The 27,339-nt window shown below is 45.4% G+C and overlaps 3 protein-coding genes across 5 annotated transcripts; all 3 read left to right on the top strand.

Annotated features, from left to right (window-relative positions):
* The first annotated feature begins 1,765 nt into the window (after positions 1-1,765).
* On the top strand, positions 1,766-3,261 carry pold4 (DNA polymerase delta 4, accessory subunit). Of its 2 annotated transcripts, none has more exons than XM_084687174.1 (5): positions 1,766-1,865; positions 2,266-2,373; positions 2,489-2,578; positions 2,862-2,973; positions 3,127-3,261. In XM_084687174.1, exons 2-5 carry the CDS (start codon positions 2,268-2,270, stop codon positions 3,149-3,151), a joined length of 333 nt encoding a protein of 110 aa, XP_084543300.1. In that variant the 5' UTR covers positions 1,766-1,865; positions 2,266-2,267; the 3' UTR covers positions 3,152-3,261. The 2 variants fall into 2 exon arrangements, with proteins under 2 accessions (XP_084543300.1, XP_084543301.1); XM_084687175.1 differs by having other exon boundaries at positions 1,767-1,865; positions 2,253-2,373.
* An 819-nt stretch (positions 3,262-4,080) lies between these two features.
* On the top strand, positions 4,081-16,237 carry LOC146236843 (sarcoplasmic/endoplasmic reticulum calcium ATPase 2). Of its 2 annotated transcripts, none has more exons than XM_084687186.1 (23): positions 4,081-4,515; positions 5,422-5,541; positions 5,740-5,757; positions 5,861-5,943; positions 6,155-6,259; positions 6,391-6,529; positions 7,775-7,941; positions 8,397-8,552; positions 8,745-8,886; positions 9,128-9,294; positions 9,731-9,819; positions 10,161-10,263; positions 10,440-10,571; positions 10,709-10,834; positions 10,965-11,186; positions 11,275-11,386; positions 11,499-11,740; positions 12,006-12,226; positions 12,562-12,764; positions 12,902-12,987; positions 13,175-13,308; positions 13,475-13,592; positions 13,772-16,237. In XM_084687186.1, exons 2-23 carry the CDS (start codon positions 5,424-5,426, stop codon positions 14,105-14,107), a joined length of 3,219 nt encoding a protein of 1,072 aa, XP_084543312.1. In that variant the 5' UTR covers positions 4,081-4,515; positions 5,422-5,423; the 3' UTR covers positions 14,108-16,237. The 2 variants fall into 2 exon arrangements, with proteins under 2 accessions (XP_084543312.1, XP_084543313.1); XM_084687187.1 differs by lacking the exon at positions 4,081-4,515 and adding an exon at positions 4,612-4,744.
* A 1,233-nt stretch (positions 16,238-17,470) lies between these two features.
* slc43a1b (solute carrier family 43 member 1b) lies at positions 17,471-27,292 on the top strand. The gene is made up of 15 exons (XM_084687188.1): positions 17,471-17,669; positions 19,391-19,546; positions 19,759-19,942; positions 20,098-20,153; positions 20,352-20,428; positions 22,276-22,368; positions 22,619-22,752; positions 22,929-23,062; positions 23,388-23,537; positions 23,934-23,969; positions 24,282-24,417; positions 24,499-24,628; positions 24,943-25,016; positions 25,398-25,521; positions 25,806-27,292. The coding sequence occupies exons 2-15, from the start codon at positions 19,393-19,395 to the stop codon at positions 26,004-26,006; spliced, it is 1,683 nt and encodes a 560-aa protein (XP_084543314.1). The 5' UTR covers positions 17,471-17,669; positions 19,391-19,392; the 3' UTR covers positions 26,007-27,292.
* Positions 27,293-27,339: the final 47 nt, after the last annotated feature.

Here is a 27,339-nt window from a genome sequence, read left to right as displayed (position 1 = left end):
TCTCTGTCTCTCTCTTTCTCTCTCTCTCTCTCTCTCTCTCTCTCTCTCTCTCTCTCTCTCTCTCTCACACACACAAACACACCTCAATCATCCCACTTTATCACAGCCCAGATTACATTTCCAGTAATGTCAGTTCTCAACCCCTTTAGTAACCTAGTCATGTGTCCATCCTAATGGCCCTGATTGGACAACAAAGAGGAAGTGGAGTGGACGATGTCACACAACTCTCCAGTGTCGGCAACAAGGACACTTAGACTCAATCATCCTGTTTATGAATTTTTCTAACTCAATCGGGGATACAACCTTAGTGGGGTATTGGGCGAGGGAAGAAGGGAGGGAGGGAGGGAAGCCAGAAAGGATGAGTGGGGAGAGGACAGACACACACTTCTCTCTATCTCTCTCTCTCTCTCTTTAACACACTTTCCAACCCTAACCCACTAAAAGATGAGACGGACAGATAAGTAAAAAATGGATGGTTTCCTGAGTGTTGCCGGTCAGCATCCTGAGGAAACAGTTTAACGAACCCACAACCACACAAAGACACATTCACACACACACACACTGGTCTGTATGTAGCACTACCCTTAAGGGAGCTCACGCGAGTGCCATTAGTGCTGAATTTCTCAAGGCTGAGCATCCAGGAGCCTGGGACAGGGGTGTGTTCCTGTCGTTCAGGCCTTATGAGAAGCACGGAGGAAGAGGGAGGGGGTGGGGGTATGGAGGTAGTAAATGGACAGTTCAATAGATAGTTAATAAACCTCCAACACCATCAATCCAATTGTCTTTTGAGTGGTCTGGGAGCATAAGAGGATCCAGAAGATGGAGGGATGGGGGGAACAAGAGATGGAGGGATGGGGGGAACAAGAGATGGAGGGTAGAAGGATGACTAGCAGAGGGATATTGGAGGGGGCCAAGGAAAGAAATTACCATTAGGACACCAGGGCAACAGGGTTTTGATCCGCAGGAGTGAGAGAGAGTAAAGATATTAATTAATACTTAATGCATAAATATGTTTTTATATACATCATATTCTTAATACATTTATTAGTGTTTAATGTTCAACTCACTGTTTGCAAAACACACTTCCTCCTCTGCTTATTACTATTATTACTATAGTGATATCATTAGAATTTCTGTGTTGCTTTGGCAACATTTACAAATGAACTGAACTACAGAGAGAGAGAGAGAGAGAGAGAGAGAGAGGGGGTGGGGGGGGGGAGAGAGAACAAGCTAATGTGTTTTAACTTCTGTCTCATCAGTATCAGGTTACCCACTCACAGCCTTTCACTATCCCTCTCCTTCCCTCTCCTTCACCCGCTCCTCCTCCCTCTCTTGTGGCATGGTCAGACCATAAGATAATTGTAGAAACCTCAAACCCAGAACTCCATCATCCAGGGGAAATATGAGGAACTACTTATAAGAGGTACTTTGTTTATTGCCTTTCAATTCACCCTTACTGGGGGATAAAGGGGGGAGGTACACGGAAGCAATGACACACACACACACACACACATACATACATAGACACAAAAGACAAGCACACACGTCAGAAGACAAAGGCACACACAGATACCCCCCCCCCCCCCTACTGGCAACCACACACAGCCCATTTTTTTTTATGACAGAAAAAACACTTCAGATCAGAACCTTCCTCAGCGTGACGCTTTGTGTCAGTTATTGATGAGAATCGCGCCCTCTGTGGGCTGTTATGGGACAATACATGATGATGGAAGCGTCGGCGATGATGCTATCACGTTCACGTTACGTACGCATTTGTGTTTTGCTTCGATTGTTTTGGACGCTTCTGATCCGAACAGAAGTGCAAAACCAGCCTTTAAAACGTTATTGGACTTATTTGTGATCAGGTATGACAGACAATTATCAGCTTATTTGGTCGAACGTTGATAGTTTTGAGTCCACGCTATGGTAGTGTTTTTACAGAAGCATACTGTTATTCTGCAATTGTCCTTTGGAAAGCAGAATGTACAGAATCAGTGGTGTGGACCCTGCCATTATCAAGCACGTTTTATCACTAGCAAACGTCATACTTTTCATTAATGTACTAAGAACGTGTATACACAGTATCAATATACAAATTAGCTTATAGGATATGTGTGTGGTTGGTTACTGGTGCATTGCCTCCCTCGATTAAAGTGCGATCAAATCGAATGCAAACTCGGAATGCCTGTATACAGCTGTTACTTGTATTGCTTTTATAAAGTGAGTCACACATGTACATACAACGGTAACAGTTTCTCTGGTCAGCCATGACGACCAAACGGCGATTGATCACAGATTCCTTCAAGGTGGTGAAGAAGGCACGAAAAGGAGAGAAGAAAGAGAAGAAACCACCCCCCTCACCTCCACAGAAGGGTGAGAGAGGAATGCGTTGAGTGTGTGTGTTTTCTAATTAATGTAACTTAGATTGGATTGCTTTACCTATTTGGCGTGTCAACCCCAAACCTTTTCCTGTTCCTGGACCAATCAGAGACTGAGCCAGGTCCGCTCTCTGTCAGAGAGATGGAACTGCAGGAGCTGAGACAGTTTGACCTGGATTTACGTTTCGGTCCCTGCATAGGTAACACACACACACACACACACACACACACACAAGTGCACACACTCACACACACACACGTGGGACTAGTTTGATGAATTCTGCACACCTAACCTTCCCCATAACTCTCTTAACTCTTTCTCTTTGTTCATCTCTCTCTCTCTCTCTCTCTCTCTCTCTCTCTCTCTCTTTCTGTCTTTCATTCTGTTTTATCTTGATCTTTCTCTGCCCCCTGCTTCTTCTCTCTCACGTCTCTCTTTTTTCTTTCTCCATTTCTCTCTCTCTTCCCCATCCCTCTCTTCAGGTATCAGTCGCATGCAGAGGTGGGAGAGAGCGTCTCTTCATGGGTTGAACCCTCCAGAGGAGATCAAAGAGCTTATGCTCACCAGAGACACAGACCCTGACTACACACACTGGTATGGAAACACACCCACACACACACACACACACACACACAAACCTCATAGAGACTCACACACATTCTAACCTCAAACAGTGTTATGGAAACACACTCACATTCTGACCTCACAGAGTGGTATGTGATTAATGTTTCGTTTTGTGACTTCCAGTCTGTGGAGTGGTTACCCCCTGTGACAAGTACCAGATAGAAGAGGATGGCTGTTAAAGCTCAAGTTTTCCTCACTCACTTTTGACTCTGACACTACGTTCTTTTTAATTAAAATACATATTTTGTACCAAAAAAAGGGTGTTGTTTGCTTTGTCATAACAAAATCACACACTTACACACACTAAGTGTTTGCTTTGGCCTTTGATTAGCTGGCATATTTCTTCTGATCTTTTCATATCTAACCTAATTGAGACCACACAGCTGATCTGCTGAACTGTATATAATTGCTGAGTGGTGACAGAGAGGAGTGAGATATGATGATGGTGATGACCACTGTGCATTGCTATTGTTTGATGAAAATCGACTAAAAAGAGACTGTCGTCATAGAACGCCCACTTTCCTTCTCTGACATCTATTTGTCAAAGCAGGAGAGTTCACACGCAAATATGTGTGTGGGGTCTTTAAAAGTGGTCTCTATGTGTTGAGCGGGAGAGATAATGAAAGACAGTTACCTCGTATGGCCTCAACCTGGCACACATATTAGGCCTATGTTGGAACGAGAGAGCCAAACAGCGAATTGAGATATTACGCGTCACTTCGTTGTTCGCCTCCTCTCCTGTAACAGATGGGCGTTGGGGGAGGGCATGCTCCGCATTCCCTTTAAATCTATGTGCCACCTCTTTTTCCGGTCGAGGTCGATTGTTTGCCCCTAGACCTGTCAATTGGTCAAATGCGTTACTCATTGGCTGTAAGTCAAGTCAATCTAACGAATGTAAACTGTCGCACCACGTTCTCATTGGTCTAGCTCTGGGCCAAAAAGCCGTTTATAGTACCGCCCCCTGCAGCAATGCGCCGGCAGGCGGGATCATGAAAAACCATGCAATGGGATTGGCTATTTTGCCGCATCATTCTAATTCTGAAGCCTTGTATTGGTCGAACATCAATCCCTTCGAATTTTCTGCTACTGAGGCACTACGCTAATCATGTCATTCTGTGGCCTAGCATTAAATAAAGCGACGGTTATGTAGTTTGGGCATAGCATTGGATTAAAACGCACGACATCTCCGTGCTAGTCAGAAATAAAATAAGTGTAATACGCCTTCTTCATCAAGCCTTATAATCGCAACGGAATTCTTTAAGAGAAGAAATGACGTTTATTCCGTGACAATGCCTATATAATTTTCACAGATCATGTAGTCTAGGATACGTTGTTAGACATAGCCATTTATACGATCGATTTTTTCTTGCTTTTCCGTAACTGAAATTCTCGTACATATATATATTTTTATATATATTATTCCACATCACATGGTGTTTTGATATCGCATCTACTAACGTTGGTACAGTCGTAGTAGCTTGTTAACTGGACCCCGAGACACTTACTGCACTGGTGAGTAGCTATAGCTGGTCTAGCTATCCTTACCTAATTAGCCAGCTAACAGTGCCGTGCATCTACGGGGATTAAAACCCGTTCTCCAGGACCGCAGCCTGCTCTTTATTAGCCGTTAGCATACGGAGAAGTAGGCGTCAGCATAATTATTGCGGTCGATCTGCAGTCTACTGAACTGGAATAATTTTCACCTAATGTTGATAAAACTTACGTTCGAAAGCGTAAGCAGGTATATGTTCTCTATACATTTTATGTTGTATTATGGATAGCTGATGTAGGCTAAGTTTTTCAGATAATTGCTAAGACGTAGGCTAGTCCAAATCTGCGTAGAGGTGACAGCTCGCGCAGCCCTATGATGAGCGTTAAAGATTGGGCCATTCTGAGATTCTAAAATGGCAATGCTCCCTTTGGGCTGTAACTTCGATACATTTTTACACGTAATGTGGCCCTGCGTCAATCCAAAACTCTAAATGTGTAAATGTTATTGTAGACACCATTTGCAGGCCTCTGTGACGGTTAGATTAGGTACTTCCCTAGATATATGGATCTCCTGAGACCAGGTAATCGAGTGCAATTTACACGTAACAGGTGCAACGACGCTTGTCAGTCCGTTGCACCTGTTGTTTCAGTTTTTTCATCTTTCAGGATTTTTTTTAGCTAATGTACAGTTTCTATGTAGTAAAATTTGTCTGAAAGCTGGACATTGTTGTTAATCTTTCTGAGATTTGTCGAGTGTTTCGGGAAAATGTCTTAGTCACTAATGTCAAACTTAAATGTGCGTATGTTCTTAAGACTTTTGTACCAGTGTTAACTTTATTTTTCCTCTCACTCACTCTCACCCCCCATCTTATTTAACCCCCCCTCTTCTCTTTTTGTTTATTTTCTGGTCCCCCCCCTCTCTCTCAGGGATGGATAATGCCCATACGAAGACGGTAGAGGAGGTGTTGGGGTACTTCAGTGTTAACGAATCCACTGGCCTGAGTTGTGAGCAGCTGAGAAAGAGCAGAGAGATATGGGGACCAAACGGTGAGACCTTGGATACCTTATTGCCTCTAACCTCTGACCTTTCATTTAATTCCCTATAACTGTTGATCTATTATACAACCCCCCTCCCCCTTAAAACACACTGACCTTGGTGAAATTTGTATTCTGTTATGTTGTCATGACGCCAACTCATGTGTGTCTTTATTTCATTCTCTCTCTGTTGACTCTTGGATTTTTTAGAATTACCAGCTGAAGAAGGTAAGAGGCTCCATGTTCTCTCCCTTCTACTTACCTTCTCTCTGTCTTTGTCGCTCCCCCTCTCTTTGTTCTCTGTGGTGATTTTTATCCTCTGTGTTTCCAGGAAAGTCACTATGGGAACTGGTCCTGGAGCAGTTTGAGGATCTGCTTGTCAGGATCCTTCTGCTTGCTGCATGCATCTCCTTTGTAAGGATACGCGCACACACACACACACACACAAATATTAGAAGCATTCACATTTAAGATGTGCATTCTCAATCTGTATCTCCTTTGTCTCCTTTGTAAGGACACACACACTCACTCACCCACGCATTTATAAACACTCACACATACGCACACTCGGGGAAGCATAAACAATCAAGATTTACATTCTTCCCCTGCCCCAACCCCCGCTTAGACTCTAGCTTGGTTCGAGGAGGGGGAGGGGACCATCACAGCATTTGTGGAGCCCTTCGTCATTCTTCTCATCCTCATCGCTAATGCTATTGTTGGGGTCTGGCAGGTAAACAACAACACTTTGTTTATGATGAATTTGTCGATATAATATTGTTCATATTGTATTAGGCCTGTATTGGGTATTTAATAACACCATGTTTTTGTATTTGTATGTATGTTTGTGTGTGTGTGTTCCAGGAGCGTAATGCTGAGAATGCCATCGAAGCTCTTAAGGAGTACGAGCCGGAGATGGGGAAGGTTTACCGTCAGGACAGGAAGAGCGTCCAGAGAGTCCGAGCCAGAGACATTGTACCAGGAGACATTGTGGAGGTGGCAGGTAAAAACTACAAATCCCAACTCTCCTTTTCCGAGACGGCACTTCCGAGACGGCATACCCAGTGACTTGGAGGAGGTGGAATGTAAAAGCGACACATTTCTTAGACATTTTCACTCTTGATCCTACCCAGTGGCTACGGGGTAGGAGGTTAGGGAATAGGAGGTTAGGGGATAGGAGGTTAGGGAATAGGAAGTGAGGGGATAGGAGGTGAGGGAATAGGAGCTAGGGGGACAGGAGGCTCATTTGCAATGAAACCCTCTCCTTGAGGAATCAACTAGGGACTAGGTTGCAAGGTAGTGGGACACAAGAGAATAGGACACAAGGGACATTTTGGCACTCCAACACCAGTGTTCAATTCCAGCGAGGACTGGTGGAGTATACAATTTAGAAATAACAGTGCAACAAGATTGTTTAGGCAGCCCTTGAAACATTTTAATCTTTCTCGAAAGGATCTTTGCCCTTCTTTTGCATGCTTGATGGAAATAAACTCTCCAATGTTTTTTGGGAAATGGTGTTTGTCAGTGGTCATGCACACTGGCGAGACACATTACAAAGAACTACAACTCCCAGGCTGGGAATCCATCAAGGCCAAAGATCCAAACTCGTCTTTCCACCATGATTTCTGAGTATTTCTGCCCCAGATATTATCAGGGTGGTTGAAAGATTCTGTATCACTTTGAGCAGCAGCTTGGCCTGAAGGGTTTGGACTGCTGAATCCTCTAGACACTCGTCTATTTTAAACCCCTCTCAGAGTTACAGTGGAAACAGGCCTGAGTGTTATTCATGTGTGTTTGTGTGTGCTTGGGCACGTGTGTGTGTGTGTGGGACTCGGTTTCTCAGTAGGGATGTTAGCAGACGTAAAGAGCATGGGAACCTCATGACACCAGTCTTCGTTGACAGGAAACACAAGAGGACGTAATGAGCTGACGAACACATTGTTGATGTTTTATACAACTTTCATGCTTATCTCAGTCAGTCATCTCTCATTTAAAAAATGTGACAGTTAGTAACAGTTGGCCTCTTTGGTGCAGGAACTTTGACCCAACTTTCACTATTCATCGATTTTCTTGTTCAATCTGTCACCTAAAAGAACATCGGAGAGATGTTATCATAAAAATGCACCTCTTTCGAAGTTACCAACAATGTCTTCCTATATTCTGTTCATTTCATAATTTTGTACCGTCAATATACTTTTTGACTTTCGATAACTGATGGCCTCCACCTTCTTCTCTGTCTCCCCCTTAGTTGGTGACAAAGTTCCAGCCGACATCCGTCTGACTTCCATCCGCTCCACCACGCTGAGAGTGGACCAGTCCATTCTGACGGGGGAGTCCGTATCTGTGCTCAAACACACTGACCCCGTGCCCGACCCCCGTGCTGTCAACCAGGACAAGAAGAACATGTTGTTTTCTGTGAGTATGTGTGTACCTCAAGTCTATGGGTATATGTGTGTTTGTATGTGTGTTTTTCGTGGATTCTTTCATGTTTGTTTGTGTGTGTGTGTATGTGTGTGTGTGTGTCAGAGGGCTGATTCTGCCAGTGGTCTGGCTGTTTGTTGAATAAAACATCAGTGGAATTGTAGGATAGGAGGCTCCCACTCAGCTGTTCTCCTCAGTGAGTCACCAGTGAAATGCTTTGAAGTTGGAAGGAGATAATGGAAACACACACACACACACACACACACACACACACACACACACACACACACACTGCTCAACCTCGGCTGAACTTAGACAAGAGAAGATGAATTATAATTTCATACAAAAAAACAAGAACAGGTTTAGAGCAGTTTGTAATTGTAACTGTAATCGTGTAAATATTCATTTGAATAAAAAAATGATTCTAACCTTTCATGTCGTCCTGCCAGGGCACCAACATCGCGGCGGGGAGAGCCATGGGTGTTGTCGTGGCGACTGGGGTGCAAACAGAGATTGGCAAGATCAGAGATGAGATGGCTGCCACCGACCCTGAGAGAACTCCACTCCAACAGAAACTGGACCAGTTTGGGGAGCAGCTGTCCAAGGTAGGGCCTATCTGGACTGGACACACTTTCTGTCTTTGTTTCTTTTAGATGTATTTCTATCCCTTTTTTTATTTATTAAAGCCACTTGTAGGAACCTGCTTGCTGTGTTTATGCACTGTCTCATTAATCATCTTTCTTTCCGTCCTGTTCCCTCTCTCCTTATACAAACACTATGAACACATACACACACAGGTCATCAGTGTGATATGTGTGGCGGTGTGGGGGATCAATGTGGGCCACTTCAACGACCCCGTCCATGGAGGGAGCTGGCTGAGAGGAGCAGTCTACTACTTCAAGATCGCCGTGGCTCTGGCCGTGGCTGCCATCCCCGAGGGTACCTGTTCTTTTCATCATCTCATTTCTTTCTTTCTTTCTGTCTTTCTGTCTTTCTTTTATTTCCATGATTCTTTCTTTCACACTTTCTCTCTTTATTCATCTTTTTTTAAACGTCTCCTATTTACTCTATTCTTTTTCTTGACTGCCCAATTTCAGCAGATTACGTCGTCATAAAACATATGTAGCCTGTCTTTCTTGGTCTCTGCACCCCATCCACCCTTGTTCCTTTGACCCTCCAGGCCTGCCTGCTGTCATCACCACCTGCCTTGCACTGGGCACCCGGCGGATGGCCCGGAAGAACGCCATCGTCAGGTCCCTGCCCTCCGTGGAGACCCTGGGCTGCACCTCCGTCATCTGTTCCGACAAGACGGGCACCCTCACCACCAATCAGATGTCCGTCTGCCGGGTGAGACAAGGGGAGGAGAAAGGTGGGAGGGAGACTGGGGAAGGGGAGTCAGGTGGCTGAGCGGTTAGGGAATGGGGCTATTAATCACAAAGTTGCTGCAAAATGACATTGTGTCCTTGGGCAAGGCACTTCACTCTACTTGCCTCGGGGGGAATGTCCCTGTACTTACTGTAAGTCGCTCTGGATGAGAGCGTCTGCTAAAAAATGTAAAAAAGGTGGGAGGGAGGGGAGAGGAATGGTAGCTGCATGGAGGTAGCTTGTAGGCAAAATTACTGGTCCTAAAAAGATTCCTTGAGGTACACCACAGGTAATTTTAGTCTTTGCTGATAAACCCTCTGTCTAGTGTTGTGAGATCTAACCTTCTGATCTGATCCTTGACATTGAACTTCCAACCCTGTCTTAACCGTGTGTCTATGCATGTGTGTGGTGTGTGTAGTTGTTTGTGGTGGACAGCGTGTCAGGGGACCGATGTGCCCTGAGTGAGTTCTCGGTGACCGGATCTACTTACGCCCCGGAAGGGGAAGTGTGAGTGTGTTTAACCTTTGAACTTTAACCTCTCGCTGATCATGTCATGACTACATGATGCTGACCAGTCCATTCGCTCCTCCAAATTAAAATATCACATACACGGATAACCTTAACACTGACTGTGCTTGATCATCGGCATGACTAACCTCTTTAAGTTATTGACTGACTATGCTGAACTAAAAGCAGAGAACTTTTCATTATATCTTTTCATGTCTCTTTTTTTTCCCCCTCTCATCTTTCTCACTTTCTGCCCTCTTCTTTTCCTCTCTCTTTTTGGCTTTTTCTTCTCCTGTCTCCTCCTGCCGTCTTTGTTGCATTCCCCGCTTCCCCTCTCCCAGGTACAAGGATGGTGTGGCAGTGAAGTGTAGTCAGTATGAGGGGTTGGTAGAGATGGCTTCTATCTGCGCTCTCTGCAATGATTCCTCTCTTGACTACAGTGAGGTGAGCTATACCAAGTACACTACCAAGTACACTACCAAGTACACTACCAAGTACACTACCAAGTACACCCTACACACACTACCAGGTTCACCACCATGTACACTACCAACTACACTACTGCTGAGTACACTTCTGTAGCTGACACCTGCTGAACTGACCTTTTGGTTTGTGTCCAGTCGAAAGGCGTGTTTGAGAAGGTTGGCGAGGCCACGGAGACAGCTCTATGCTGCCTGGTGGAGAAAATGAACGTGTTCGACACGGACATGAGAGGACTGGCACCAGCAGAGAGAGCCACCGCCTGCTGCTCTGTAAGGAGTGTGTGTGTTTGTGTGTGTGTGGGTGTGTGGGATGTATAAGTGTGTGTCTTTATTGTGGTGATTGGTGTGTGCATGCATATCTGTGTGTGTGTGTTCCGTGTTACCGACAGTGCCCTTCCACTCTCCAGGTGATCAGGCAGCTGATGAAGAAGGAGCTGACCTTGGAGTTCTCCAGAGACAGGAAGTCCATGTCGGTCTTCTGCTCCCCTAACAAACTGACCCGCTCCTCCACAGGGGCCAAGATGTTCATCAAGGTTAGAGCTCACTCTCTCTCTCTTTCACACTCTCTCTCTGTCACTCTCTCTCTCTGTCACTCTCTTTCTTTCTCTGTCACTCTTAGTCTCTGAACTCACCTCTGACCTTCGACCTCCTCCTGGCTTCTAGGGCGCCCCCGAGAGCGTGCTGGAGCGTTGCCGTTGGATACGTGTGGGCGGTGGCGCCCGCGTGGCGATGTCGACGGCCACGAGGGAGCAGCTCCAGACCACGGTCCGAGAGTGGGCCGCCGGGCGAGACACCCTCCGCTGCCTCGCCATGGCAACCAGGGACTCCCCCCCCGAACCCCGCTCCCTCAACCTGGAGAACTCAGCCGGCTTCATTAACTACGAGGTGAGAGGGTCATGTCAGCCTGAAATATGGTGAATGGACCTGTTTACTGGACTTAGTTTAAATCCTCCTTCCCACCCCCGTCCTCCAGTCGGACCTGACCTTCGTGGGCTGTGTGGGCATGCTGGATCCCCCCAGGAAGGAGGTACTTGGTGCAGTCCGGCAGTGTCGCCAGGCGGGCATACGGGTCATCATGATCACCGGTGGGTCTGAACACGAACAAACACACACACAAAAACACACACACAAAAACACACACTCACAAAAACACTCACGCACACACGCTCCTCACACCTCTTATCCACCCCTTCCCAGGAGACAACAAGGGCACGGCCCTGTCTATCTGTCGTCGCGTGGGCATCATCACGGAGGAGGAGGAGGAGGAGGGCCAGGGGGGCCAGTTTGGGGGGGGCCTGACCGGGCGGGAGTTTGACGAGCTGCCCCCCCACCTCCAGAGGCAGGCGTGTCGCACGTGTCGCTGCTTCGCCCGGGTGGAGCCCACGCACAAGAGCCGCATCGTGGAGTATCTGCAGAGCCTCAACGACATCACTGCCATGGTGAGCTGGAGGACTGTGTGTGTGTGTGTGTTTAGAGAGAGACTGCGTGTGTGTCTGTGTGTGTTTAGAGAGAGACTGTGTGTGTGTCTGTGTGTGTTTAGAGAGAGACTGCGTGTGTGTGTGTTTAGAGAGAGACTGCATGTGTGTGTGTGTTTAGAGAGAGACTGCGTGTAAGTGTGTTTGTGTGTGAGTTTTGTGTCTTACTTTGTTTCCCTTTTTTTCCCTCTTTCCTTCCTCTCCCCTGCTGTTTTTCCCCTCTCTCCAGACGGGCGATGGAGTGAACGATGCCCCGGCTCTTAAAAAGGCTGAGATCGGCATCGCCATGGGCAGCGGCACCGCCGTCGCCAAGTCGGCCTCAGAGATGATCCTGGCGGACGACAACTTCTCCACCATTGTGGCTGCCGTGGAGGAGGGCAGGGCCATCTACAACAACATGAAGCAGTTCATCAGATACCTCATCTCCTCCAACATCGGAGAGGTGGTCTGGTAAGGAGGGATGGAGCAATAGAAGAGGGAGGAGGACGGATGGATAAATGGATGAAGGAGGGAGGGAGGGAGCAAGGGATGGGTGGATGGATGGACAGGTGGAAGGAAGTTATCGAAATATACACACCAGACCTCTGCCCCCACCATACCTCATCTCCCCTCTCCTCGGTTCCTCCCTCCTACTCTCTCTTCTCCTCCGTCCCCTCCCTCTATTCCCTCCCTTCTTTCTCTCTCTCTCCTCTCCTCCGTCCCCTCCCTCTATTTCCTTTCCTCCCTCCCCTCCTTCTCTCTCTCCTCTCCTCCGTCCCCTCCCTCTCTTTCCTCTCCTCCCTCAGTATCTTCCTGACAGCAGCCCTGGGCATGCCCGAAGCCCTCATCCCTGTCCAGCTACTCTGGGTCAACCTGGTCACAGACGGCTTCCCGGCAACCGCCCTGGGCTTCAACCCCCCCGACCTGGACATCATGTCCCGCCCCCCCCGCTCCCCCAAGGAGGCCCTCATCTCTGGTTGGCTGTTCTGCCGCTACCTCATCATTGGCTGTGAGTATACAGGACCTCCTCGTGTCTGATGAGCTCTTCTGGATGTCTATCAAGCCTTTAGAGTGCCTGATTAGTTTATATATTGTGACAGGCGGATGATTGGCTGATTGTTTGATTGGCTGCTTTTTCTTGCCCAGGTTATGTGGGCGCGGCCACAGTAGGAGCAGCAGCCTGGTGGTTCATGGCCGCTCACGACGGACCCAAACTCTCCTTCTACCAGCTGGTAACACCCCTTGATGTACCTCTCTTCACCCCTCTCTCCACCTCTTGTATATCCTTCCATCCCTCTCTTGTCTCTTTCTCAATCCCCTTCTCTCTCTCTATTCTATAATTCACCTACCAACAGGTACACTGTATATATACATAGGCGATATAACCTTATTTTGACCTGCCCCCCCCCCCCCCCTTAGTCCCATTACCTCCAGTGCAGCGAGGGACACGGTGAGTTTGCCGGGGTCCAGTGCTCTGTCTTCGAGTCGCCCTACCCCATGACCATGGCCCTGTCTGTGCTCGTTACCATAGAGATGTGCAACGCCCTGAACAGGTAGGCTCAAAAACTACATCTCCCATAATGCTGTGTTCTCCACATTCGGATCTGACAGGGTTGTTCTACTGTCCTTCAGTATGCACTGTACATTAATTATACAGAATGATATCTGGTAATCAACCATGTTTCCCTTTGTGTATGTACGTGTGTGTGTGCGCGCCAGCCTGTCTGAGAACCAGTCCCTGTTGAAGATGCCGCCCTGGTCCAACCCCTGGCTGGTAGGAGCCATCTGTCTGTCCATGGCTCTGCACTTCCTCATCCTCTACGTCGACCCCCTTCCCGTAAGTTTGGCTGTGTGTGTGCGTGTGTGTGTGTGTGTGTATATGTGTATGTGAGAAAGAGAGAAAAACTGTTTGTGTGTGCTTCTGATTGAGAGAGAGTGTGTGCCCTCTCATACAGTATGTGATTACCTCTGACTACTCTCTCCCTCCTTCCGTTCATCCGTCCATCCATCCCTCAGGTGGTCTTCCAGATCAGGCCCCTGTCATGGCCCCAGTGGGTGGTGGTGCTGAAGATGTCACTTCCTGTCATCCTGATGGACGAGGCCCTCAAGTTCCTGGCGCGTAACTACATTGAGCCGGGCAACGACCTGGACCGCCAGGACGAGGAGAGGGAACGGCGCCGGAGGGCGGCGGCCGGACAGCCCAACGCCAATGGGGGGTTGGTGGGCGCGTTGACGGCCCCCCTGGGTCGAGCCCTTAGTGGCGTGTCGTGGTCATTCGTGCTGGTATCTGCGCCGCTATTGGTCTGGATCTACAGCCTGGACTCTGACATCACTAACATCTTCTGGGAGTGAAGAAAGGGAAGGAGGAGAAAGCGATGGAGGTGTAGGGAGGGGAGAGGGATGAAGGGGGAGGGGAAAGAGGAAGGAGGATGATAGAGGGCAGAAAGGGAGAAGAGAGGAAGATGGGTGTGGGGGAGAACGGGACGGATGCAAAGAAAGAAAGATAGAAACCGAAAGTGTAGAGAGATTTGTCGTAAGATCAACAGCAGTCTGAGACAATCAGAGAAAAGGACTGAAAGGAGAGAGGAGGGAGGAGAGAAACAGATAGGAGAAGGAGGAAGAGGGTGAAGATCGGACTCTGTCTATCAGTAACCCTGTGTGGGTTATCATCTTAATACTCACATTGTCTTTCAGAACCTTATTGGGTTCTGTCTGGGTTCTGAAACTTCAGCTAAGGGATCTTACAAAACTCAAGGCTTTGTTCGACCAAACCTGTCCAAAGAAACCTGTTTCTGGGATTCAATTCCTATTATACCACTAGAGTGAATATTCAGAAACATAAGTCAGCTAGACACACACAGGCACACACACACACACACACAGGCACACACACCCAGGCGCAACAGAATCGAATTACCAAAAGGAGAAATTCACTTTCTTGTCCCATTTCCTGTGGTTCGTTCCCTTGTGCAGGTTTGATTGAACATTGCTTTCACTGGTGTCTTGAATGCTCTCCTGTATATTTCTTTTGCTGTTGTTGTTGTTGTTGTTGTTTTTGGAAAAGGGAGAAGTACTTTAAAATGTATTTAACATTACCATTCCACCTTCTGTTCCTTAAAGGTGCCAGACATATTCTCAGAAATGTTCTTGAAGAAAAAGCCTAATATTAGGCAGTAGTCCGGGATGGAGTGACTGTCGGATGGAGAGAAGGGGAAGAACAGGGAGACAGACGTGGAGAGAGAGGGAAAGAGAGAGGGAAAGGGAAAGAGCGTCCCACTGTCAATCACTGTCCAACAGGTCCTCCAAGTCAGCCTGAACATCAATGATTAATAATCAGTTTAACAGTCTCAGTTTAGCAAAGGCTTAGCAGATGCATCTTAGATAGAGGCTTTTACGCTCAGAGATAGATTCAAACTTACATTAATAATTCCTATTTCACAGCACTATACAGTTTAAAATACCACACAAACGTCTTTCTGTTTTGAAAATGATAAATCTATGTTTTTTTTTGTTAAATAATGCTTTATTCTACACCTTACACATTGATGCAGAGGAGATCCCTAAGTTAAAGCCCAGCCAGACTTTAGCTCTGCAGGATAACACCATTTTTATGTGCGACAATTACCATGGTTCAATAGTGGACATCACTTCCTGTCTGAAGAGGAGAACATATTTTCTGTAGCCTCTGGGTTAGCTGGTTCGTGCTCAATGTTCTTATCGAGTTATTTAATTTAAATGTTTTCCATTACTGGAGTGATTATTCATCCGTAAAGTTATTTAATAAGGGCACAGCATCATCAAACTTGTTTCACCTCATTCTTCTCAAATGAATTTGTTTACTCTCCATTTTTTTTTTACTTGCACACAGTTGTTTTCTTCCTTTGTGTTAATATTATTATTATTAATATTATTGGTATGATTGTTATTACGGTAAATTGATGAATTGATATTTTGTTTGTGGCAATTGTAGTACCCCAGGTGTGCCTGCATGGAAGAGGGGGGCGCTGTTGTACAATTGAGAGAAAGTAGTGAGGGTTGGGTGGTGGGATTTGGGGGGTGGGGCAGTCGGGGTGTGGGGGGTAGTATTGTAGAAGTATTCAGGGGTAAGAAAGAATGGAAATCGATCTGTGACGTAGAGAGGGAGGGATGGACCTAGAAGGAGGAGAGAAGCCAGTGATTAGCAGTTTCTACTCTCGTCTTCCCTCCTTTCTCAACTGAGTAGACTGTCTTCATTTGCTACCATCAGCAAAAAAAATAATAAACACACAAAAAAATGAACCCTGACTGAATTTATCATGGCTGAATTATGGGAACTATTACTGTTATTTGATTACCATCTCCTGTCGTCTTTCAGACTAAATAAGGGAGTACTTTTTTGTAGAGTTTTTACCGTGGGACAACAGAATGTCACACTCAGTTGGTTTTATTTTGTGGGTGAAACGCTTTAATGAAAGGCAAACAACAATAAAACAGTTCATTTAAGAGGTCTTGTTTTCAGTCTCTTATTCAGCGAACAAGGGGGTCAATAAAGTCATACTGTTCTGTACTTATGTGGGGAACAGGTAACCGTAGCAAACATTGGTATGGGAAGACTCACACTGAATTTACTGTTGATAAACAACTTTTCATTGTAAGAAGTAATGCATTTAGAAATTATTTCAATACGTACTCATGTGTACTGTGCATGCTAAAATATGGTTATGTAAGGGTTTGTAAGACATGGATGAACACAGAGGGTTGGAAGTCTTGACAATGCAGAAGTTCTCAACCAAGTAATTATGAATATCTGCCAGATTATTTTATTTGACGCTACCCATCCTCATGTGTCCCCAATAAGGAGCTCAGTGTAAGATGGGTAACATTGTGACATCAGGACTGAGCCTCTTGTAACCCCCTCAGACAGCATGACTGGATTTAGTTTAGCCTCTGGTGCTCAATTCTGCATTGTGCACAGAATGTTGATGACAATCCATTTTAGAATCCTGAGTTCTATGGAAGCATATCCTTCATTAGTCTTTATGACATCAGGTGGCAGGAGGATGTAGGGGGTTAGTCATGGTGTCGGAGGATGGGCGGGAACCAAGATAGTGTAGGATAGTTATGTGTGGGGGCCACCTCCTCTTGATCATGTTGAGAAGAAAGGGTGAGTTTGGCAAAAAAAAGTTTTGAAAGGTTGGAAAAAAAACATTTGAAAAACGTTTTGAAAGGTTGAAACAATATTTTCGAAAAAGGTTTTGAAAAAAAGGTTTTGCCTCATTGATGAGTACTTGACGAGACCTGTACTATACTGTACTCTATTGTGCTCTGCTCTGCTTTACTCTGTTATAGGCTTCTATTTTATCCCCCCACTCCTCTCCTTTCACTGTGTATGTGAAAATAAATGTGGACAGTACAGTAAAGTATAGCAGCTGAGAGTCCTCATCAAGTACTCAAGGATGATAATATTCCTCTCTTATCAACTTCTGACGAGAATAGCAATGGACCACTTCCTGTAATTAGAACGCCCTCCACAAGGCGGCGCTGGTAAGCAAGCATTCAGTGTCTGAGGGACTGTCAATTTGGTATGCCTAATGGGGTAACGGAATCTTTAAAAAGTTGTGCCACGTGTAGTGTATGTGTGTGGGGGAGAGGGGGGCAAGTGGGTAATGGAACTAGGATTTGGTTTCCATTTATAGACAGATGGGAAGAGGGGGAAGGGAGGGAGGCGTTCAAACCTTGCCATACAGATATCATGAAGTTCAACTTCTGCGTAGAACACCGTCACATTGAAGTTCCGACAGACTTTGTTGTAGGTATTGAAAGACGACAAGTCAAAAATAATAAAAGCATTAGACCATCAACCTACCTCACGGGAAGATATATTTAAAGAAGAGAAGAAAAAACATAATCAGAGATAGAACTTTCAGAGACAAAAGTAAGTTTTATTTTTATTTTTATCAAATAATATATTTCTTTGAGGAAGTAGGCCTTGTCTAACTGCATACACGACATGACACGACACATATTAAATGAATTTTGTTGCTCATTTATTATTTAAATGTAGGCGACATCATTGATTAGCCAATATATATTTGTCGAGTAGTTAACACATCCTACTGCTTCCGTTAAATAGTTAGTACGGGAAGTAGCCATTGTAAAGATAAGTGGCCTATTTTCATTTTCCGTTGACTGAAAAGACGTAACTAACCTACGTTTAGTCGGGACACTTGTGTTACGTGCCAAGTCCTGCTTTATACTGTGTTAATAAGGATGGTGCTTGTTTTGGCAAGCACAGGTATTCTCACAGCTCCCCATGCGTAATACGCGCGCGGCCAATGGGCAAAGTGGCACCCGGACACAGCTGTCAGTTCCCATGGAGAACGATGAAGGTTCGCGCGCGACCTAAAGCGGGGGGAAACAGCTGAGAGAGAGAGAGAGAGAGAGAGAGAGAGAGAGAGAGAGAGAGAGAGAGAGAGAGAGAGAGAGAGAGAGAGAGAGAGAGAGAGAGAGAGAGAGGAACATGAGGACAGGACAAAGTAAAAGAAAAATCGAGAGAGGTTGGAATGGTGTTACATTTTTCTCTAAAACAGCAACATTGAAATACGGAAGCACCTTTGAACCTCAATGTAAACAGGCGCTACCAATTATACATCATAAACATATAGTCATGCCAACAACTTCCCCTGCCATGTCTGAACTAATGCAATCCTTCCGTGTAACTGTTATCAAAGCCCTTTCTGCCTTTTGTCATATCTATCACTCACTCCTTTTCTCCCTCTAGTCTTTATGTTCATCTCCCTCTCAAACTCCTACCACTGTTTTTCCTGCACTTGTCTGTTATTGGGATCTGCGCAGTGGTGTTAGAGTGTTATATTGTGGTTGAGCAGGTGTGTTTGTGTGGAGGGATTAGGCACACATATACACAGCCAGACACAGTACAGGCACAATAAATCACAGCACAGGTTCTGAAGACAAAAACTCTGAACAATCTCTGTATTTATTATATTATTATAAACAATCGATTACTATTTTGTTAGCTTGGCGAGTTGCTCAATGAAATCCATTTGCTTGGTTGGGGGTCTCTTTTCTGTTGGAGGGTGTGTGTGTGTGTGTGAAACTGGTTCTATGTGTGTGCGGTGGCTATTTCAGTCATTAGCAGACACACTAAAATACACACAAACGCATGGCCACAAGGATTTCTTGTCCATGTGCCATCAGGCAAACATCTGAATGTTTGCATAAGCACATTCAAGTGAAGTGCATTTCCTGTAGGCTTCGGCTGTAGGCCTCTCCTTTCTTCGTCTCATCACTCTTTTCCTGCTCAGTTTTCCTCTCCTCCTCTCCTTTCCTGTCCTGGGCATAAAGGACATGTCCTGGGAGCATGTCCAAATAGTTTAGGGTTTTGATCCTTGTGTTTCAGAAAAGTTTACTGGCTATATGCGTCCCTATTTCTCTCTCTGTCGCTCCCTAATCTTACTCTCCTTCATCCTGTCTGTTTCTGAGAAGATTCAAAATCAGTTTGTTGTTACTTAGTCCTTAAACTGTCTCTTTGTCCCTATCCCCACACCCTCCCTCTCCTCCCTCTCCTCTCCTCCCCTCCCCTACTCCCTTCCCATCCTCCCTGTTGTCTCCCTACCTCCCCTTCGCCCCCCCCAGCCATGGCACCCTCCCTGTCTCAGGCCTTCCGGAGGCGGTGGTGGATGGCCGTGACGGCGGTGGTGGAGAACTTGCTGTTCTCCGCTGTGCTGCTGGGCTGGGGCTCCCTTCTCATCATGCTGAAGAAAGAGGGTTTCTACTCTCACTTGTGCACAGGTGGGTGGGCAAGCCTGTTACCTCAGCGAGGGCTAATCTGCCTGGTCGATGCTTAAGGATAAACACGTGCATTAATAGTTTTTGAGCGATTAACTCAACTTTCTTTCTGTTTTTTCATTCTTACTACTTTCTTTTTTCTCTGATTCTCATTATTTTCCCTCACTCAACTCCCTTTCTCTCTCACGTCCTCTCCACCCCTCACCGCCTCCCAGACAACGAGACGGTCGTCAACAACGTGAGCTCCTGGGAGAGTGGTGATTGGCCGAGTTGCGTGGAGCAGGAAGAGATGCTGAATCTGGGCTTCACAATTGGCTCCTTCCTGTTGAGCGCAGCCACTCTGCCTCTGGGGATCCTGATGGACAAGTTTGGGCCCCGCCCACTTCGCCTTCTCGGCAGGTAGGGGAACGCATGCTTTCATCGTCATCATCGCCGTAAACGTTTAAAAATGTTAACAAAGGTAATAAAAATTATTATTAGCAATGATGTTACCTTCGAGCTAACATCTAAACAATCCCCACCATCATCCCCATCTTCTCTTATCTGTTTCGCAGTGCGTGTTTTGCGTTCTCATGTGCCCTAATTGCCACAGCAGCCTACAACCCTGAAGGTAGGCCGCTGCCCCACCAACATTCCTTATGAGTACGATACTGAGGGTTGACATTATGCTCTGATGCCTGAGGATATCTGGTAAAATAACCTGTTGATCAAGTCTTTGCTTGTCTATCATATCGTGAGAGCTCATTTGAGTGAAATTATTGATCCATCATCCCTTTAAACCCCCTTCTTCTTCCTCCTCCTCTCCAAGACTTGTCGGTCCTCATCTTCATCGCTGTCTCATTTAATGGCTTTGGTGGTATCTGCCTCACCTTCACCTCTCTGACGGTAAAACACGCACACACACACACACACACGGTTAGTCTAACACGTAACACACTCAACAAGTAAGTTCACAGAAGCATTAAACATGACATACATATATGTAGCTGTCACTCACTCACACAAACACACATGCATATATTTATATTTGTGTTACATGATGCAATAGGTTCCTAATAATGTGCCTAGGAGTGTGTGTGTGCTTGGATGCGTGTTTGTGTGGGCGCATTTATTTTGGCCGCAACTAGACACATGCTGTTCTGCCTTGGGCCTAAAATGCTGGCATGTGTTCCTCAACCAATGAGATCTCTGATCTGTCTTCACGCCCTCCCCTTGCCCCCACCCCCTCTCCAAACCTGCCCAAAACACATAATGACACACACTCTGCACTCTCTCTCTCTCTCTTTCTAACTCTTCCTTTCCATATTGCTCCCTCTTTCCAACAGTTTCTTTCACTCCCCTGTCTTGTTCCTCTCATCTCCTCTTCAAGACTTCTAGAATGTAGTCAACGTTCTGACTCTAACTTTAGAATTTGCTGGGCTTTCTTTAGCCTCCTTCCTCCTTCCTCCTTTCCCTCTTCAAGTCTATCTGCCTCTCTTTTCCTCCCTTTCTCCATCTGTTTTGAGCTATCCTTATTTGAATCGATTGGGCAATTGCTAAGTAGGTTAGTGTGTGTGCACATATTTAGGTGTGTTTTGATTTGTGGGTGTGTGTGTGTGTGTATGAGAGTATTTCTATGTGTCTATCATTAGATGTTACCTGAACCGAGGGCTCTTTCCTGTCCATGGGCTCTTAAATGACATGTCATCCATACTGTCTGCCTTCCTACGTGTCTGTCTGCCCACTTGTCTGCCTGTCTGTCCACCTACCTACCTACCTGCATTCTTTCCTGTGTTTGAGTGTGTGTGTGTTATATCTCCCTGTCCTGGTACACTACAACTGTTTATACTTGCTGTCAAAACCTGGAGCAAGCACACCCTTGGAAGGAGAGACATAAAGAGTTGGAAAGAGAAGGAGTCAGAGGGAAAAGTGGAAAAACAGAGAGGGAGAGTGATGAGGAGGGAAAGAAAGAAAGTAGTAAGGGAAGGAAGAATAGAAAAACAGATAGAAAATAGGTGAGGAGAGGAAGAGAAAGGGGGATGACGAGAAGGTCAAGAGAACGAGAGAATGATGTCCTTAGTTGAACTTAGAAACCACAGCCAAATAGTACACACCTACACTTGATCCTGCTGTTCATATCAAAACCACTGATGATATGTCTGTGTTCATGGGTTTATGCCTATGTTTTAAATAGTGTATACCTGCAGTGTATTTAAAACAGGAAAGGCACCCAGACAAACAAAGATGTCCTGGCATGCATATAACAGCTTCTGGGACAGAGAGGGGATATGTATTATTAATTGAATGGTCTGTGTGAGTGTGTGTCTAAACAATCACTTTATCATTGACTCAATGGGAAAGGGGATGACACAGCTGTTAGCATGGACTAACTATTTGTTACTGATTTTTCTGCACAGAAAACACTGTTGTGCTGTTAGACACACCCCATACCTACAACATGTCAGATCTTGGCTGTGCATTCCTAGTCACAGAGCTTACACAGACACTAAAGTAGTGTGTGTGTGTGTTTGTGTCAAACTGTAAATGTGTTTCTGTGCGTCTCCCACATCAGAGCAGATCACATGGCCACCTGCTGGTCAACTTGTAGAACTGCAGCCTGCCCAAACACCACTTACTGTGATGGATGAGGAGAGCTGTTAATGAAAGCTTACAGTCCCTGTTTTACTTTCCACATTATTATCCCCTCTCTTCACCCACACCATTCTCTCTCCCCTCTCTCCTTCCCACTCTAGCTACCTAACATGTTTGGGAACGTGCGGTCCACCATTTTGTCCATCATGATTGGTTCCTATGCCTCCTCAGCCGTCACCTTCCCAGGGGTCAAAGTAAGAGAGTCAACTGAGTGGGTTTGATTTGACCCACACTCAGCACTTACAGGGTTGAAATGTTGATCTTATTGGGATCTTATTGGGTAAACAAATTAAGGGTACTCAAGTTTCTAGCTGTATTTGCAAATAGAAGTTGACCCTACAATAGGGTCCCACATGGAGTTGAGTCTCATTTTCATGTCTTTGTTTTGCCCTTGTCCCCTTCTCTCTCCCTCCCTCTCTTTCCCCTTCTCTCTCCTCTCTCCAGTTGATCTATGACATGGGTGTGTCCTTCAGGGTAATTATGTGGGTGTGGGCGGGGATGGCCTGCCTTGTCTTCCTCAACTGCTTTGTCAATTGGCCATCAGAATCTTTCCCCGCCCCTGAGGACATCAGATACACGTCAGTATCCATGACAACCCAATCATCATCATCATCATCCTCATCCTATTTATACAATGTCACAGTATACACCAACTAGTTTGTCTCTGAACAAACTCAGTAACCTTTCTACCACTCTTCTTGATCCCTCTTGAAATGATCACTCTTTTTTGCTTCTATTTCTGTCTCATTCACAGTAAAAAGGTGAAGCTGACGGGTATCGTCATGGATGACAAGCTGACAGGTGACCGCTTCAGCAGTCACAAGACCAGTTTTGAGGAAGGCATGGGCCTCAAGAACGGAGAACCGGGCCCTGGCTCAGAACAGAACGGTATGTCTATAGAACCCTGTATGTTCATCATGCAGGGTGAGGAACCAACCTTAGAACCACACAAAACAAGATAGAAGTAGCGAGAAAGACTGGATGTTCTATCACCCGAATCGAGACTCAGATTTTAGTCTTTTAAAATCTAATGAAGTGTGATAGAATGGAGTAAAACCATAGAACTGCGAAATAAACAGTAGATGTAGAACCCAAGAGAACCCAATAGAACTTACATTGAACAACCCAACAGAACGTGACAGAACAGTCACTTATCAGGTCAACTATTTTAGCAGCCAGACTCATAGCCCCACCCTTTCTTGTGTGACATCAGAGGGGTCTCCACCATTCAGACGCTCTGTTTGCTCGCCCATCTTTCTCTGGAGTATCATCACTATGGCGATGACGCAGCTGCGCATCATCTTCTTCATGGGCGCCATGAACAAGATGCTGGAGTTCCTGGTCGTCCACGGCGACCCGCACCGTAAGACCCATGTACACCCATTATACATGTCTATAGGTGGACCACTTACATTTCAGTTTTCTGAATATATACTTTTTATATTTCATATATTATAAAATAATAATATATACTTTATATATTATTATATTATTTTACTATTTTATACCCTTAGATCCTTATCTTCATAGTTTATAGGACTCCCTGTATCTTGTATCTCGTATATTTTATATTTTGTATTTTCTATATTTTAATTGTACTCTGAGTGCTGTTCTGTACCCTGCTGCTGTTGTAAACTGCAATTTCACCACTGCAGGACAAATAAAAGATTATCTTATCTTATCTTCTGAAAGAGTTGACAACCTTTATTAACTTGTCTGTCTGTCTGTCTGTCTGTCTGCCTGCCTGTCTCACCTGCAGCTTCTGAGGAGTTGGTGGAGGAGGCGGAGAAGCAAGGTGAGTGACAGGCTGGAGGAGAGAGGGGGAAGTCCCAGCAATAGAAATCAATTTATTTAGAGGACGGTCTCTGATTATATTTTTTGGGGAATCCTAGATTGATGTGTATCAGTCCTAAGGTTTATTGTTTACAAATAATTCACAAACTAAATGTATGTATGCTTGCATGCTTGTGGGTGTGGACCTATGTGTGTGTGTGTGTATGTGTGCATGCATTTGTGTGTGTGTACGCGAGTGTGTGTATGTATCTGCATGTGTGTGTGCATGCTTTTGTGTGTGTGTGTGTGTGCGTGTGCGTGTGCTTGTCCTTAGTGGGTTTGTATGCGTCCATCTTTGGAACTCTGCAGCTGCTGTGTTTGCTCACCTGTCCTCTGATTGGCTACATCATGGACTGGAAGATGAAGGAGTGTGAGGTTGAGGGCGCCACACAGTCTGAGACTGTGAAGAGGTAGGTTTGTGTGTGTGTGTGTCAGGAGGAGTGTCCTAGAGTAAAGAAAAGAAAAAATAATTCTCTTGTTTGACTCTCCAGCCAACCAGAGCCTCCAAAGAGAGACAGGAAGATCCAGAAATTGACCAATGCCATCCGAGCTTTCATTTTCACCAACCTCCTGTTGGTCACCTTTGGAATTCTCTCCCTCGTAGATAATCTGCCGCTTCAGGTGTGAACACACACACACACATATATATATATAAATATATATAAATATGGAAACATCACCTACATGGATGATTGTCGTTTTTTACTTTCTTCCTCCTACTCTCACCCTCCCTCCCTCTGCCTCCCTCTCTCTCTTTCTCTCTTTCTTTCTCTCTCTCTCTCTCTCTCTCTCTCTCTCTCTCTCTCTCTCTCTCTCTCTCTCTCTCTCTCTCTCTCTCTCTCTCTCTCTCTCTCTCTCTCTTTCTCTGTCTCTCTCTCTCTCTCCCTCCTTCCAACCCCGTTCTCCCTCCCCCTGTCCCTACCTCTCTCACTCAGGTGGTCTCTTTCATCCTCCACACGGTGGTCCGAGGTTTTGCCCACTCCTGCTGTGGGGGTCTCTACGCTGCTGTGTAAGTACTCACTCAGGACCAGCTGTAATCACAGTTTACATACAGCTGATGCAGGCCAGGACCAGCGATAATCAGTCTACATACCGCTGATGAAGGCCAGGACAAGCGTTAATCATAGCTTAAATACAACTGTCCCAGGACCAGCTGTAATCAGTTTACATACATCAAAACTTGTAGAACCCGCTTAAAACATTGTAATACCCACTGTACTTTCTATATGTACAATGTACTTAAGTTTCCACATGCACTATTTAAGGTCCTTTTGGCTAAATGTGTGACGTAAAATGTAATCATCTTATCTGATAAACATCACCCCCTCCCACACCACTACAATTGAGAACCACAGTTCTAATTGGCCACTGTGGCCCTGCCCCTCTCCAGATACCCGGCCAATCACTTTGGGACGTTGACGGGGCTGCAGTCTATGATCAGCGCTTTGTTTGCTCTGCTGCAACAGCCTCTCTTCATGGTCATGGTGGGACAGCTCAACGGAGACCCATACTGGGTGAGACACATACACACATTGCATACACATGCATACACACACAGATACACACACCGCATACACGCGTGTACACACACACATATTCTAAAAAATACACTCAGTCACACACTTGCAGGCATATTCCCTCACATCCAGATATGAATACTAGCATGAGTGAATGCAGGGGCCGACTGGTGCTTACACACAAACATCCATCTACAAATACATCTACTTACATTATGGAAAACAGACCTCACTGAAACATCTTCCTTCACAACGGTGTCTCTCTCTTCTCCAATCAACAGATCAATTTATCCCTGCTCCTCTTCTCATTGGCTGGCTTCCTGTTGCCAGGATACCTGTTTTATCACCGTAGGAACCTCACGCGGGACAAGGCGGAGCGTGAGAAGGAGGCCACAAACCAATCAGCTAGCGTAGCTCAAAGCCAATCAGAAAATGGACATCTAAAAAATCCAACCAATGGGAACATTGGTTCTGAGATATAGAAAGTCAAACTTTGGCAATATGCTATCCCACAACAGCCATTTGGATAGCCATTCTTTGTTGTTGGACACATTTCAAGTGGGGATCAACACAACAAAACTCTACACAGCAACCAAACATTAAATGCCTTTAGAAAATGGACTTTTAGCTATTAAATATTTTAGCTAATGTTACATTTACACCTATGATGAACATGGTGATATTCATCTTAATCTGAGTTTACTGTAACACACTCAGTAAGACTGATGACCTCAAGGTCACCCTTCCAACAATCAAACGCGTCAGTTTATCCTGTTTAAACAGGACATAAGTCTCTATAGCCACTGGGCTTGCAGGTGTTACATTAACTACCTCCCCCACCCAACCTTCACCACAAACAGTTCATTTATTTTGGCCTCCAGCCTGGTGGGACTCTTGTTTATTTATTTTTTGTCGTTCTCTCTTTCCTTCTCTACCATTTTGCAGATTCATCTGTCCAAATGCATTTATTTCTCTGTGTGTCCATGTTGACAGGCTTGGTTTAGGTCAGAAACAACCCTTAGGCTCTGGTCCTTAAACACAGCTGGAAGTATCAGAAAGCAAGATGGTGGACAGCGCATGTGCTGTTTATTACAATCCATTCCACTCATATCCACAAGTAGACACAGGAAGGTCTAGAGGACTACAGGAGTAAAGCCTAGAGGTTGTTTTTGGATACAATTATTGTAAGGATGAGTTATGGTATTGGAAAAGCCTAATATTTCTTTTGGAAAAAATAATTCAATAGTGTTACTAAATTATTGTGAAATAAATAAATGCCTGTGGAATGTTGGGGTTTGTTTTGAGGTTGTAACCAGCCCCATTGCTGCTAATTGATCCCAGTCTGACTGTGAATGGTGATCCATAAGCAAGCTGTGCACTAGCCAAAGACAGTATATTTACCCTAGACTAGAGTGTTCCCAATGCAACTGCTTAGTATGAATGCACACAGAATAGCTATGAAGGCACTAGTATTTTACTAAATACATTTACAATGTAGGCCTATGAGAGAATGTTGCTAAGGCTAAGCCAGCCACTGTAGCAGATCTGTTTCACAATCAGGCCTTTCAGTTAGTAGGCTACTGTGTATTGTATTTAAGTATTGTTTACTTCATCAGTTTATTCATGCTAACGCTATCAAATTTTAGATGTAATATGTGTCTGCTCTAGATGTTGTACTGTACTTGTCCACAAAGGGCCTGTGTTTTTAAACTTGTTACCACTAAACCAATCTGTTAACATTAAACTCAGCGTCGAATCGTAGAAAATGGAGAGGTCTCATCTTCCTGTTTCCGCCCTCTTCTAGATCTCAGAGCC

The sequence above is a fragment of the Hypomesus nipponensis genome, chromosome 22 (genome assembly GCF_054491055.1).
Source record: "Hypomesus nipponensis isolate SF chromosome 22, ASM5449105v1, whole genome shotgun sequence".
Classification (NCBI taxonomy): Eukaryota; Metazoa; Chordata; class Actinopteri; order Osmeriformes; family Osmeridae; genus Hypomesus; species Hypomesus nipponensis.
Note: the sequence above shows the minus strand (reverse complement) of the source record. Positions and strands in the feature narration are given on the sequence as shown.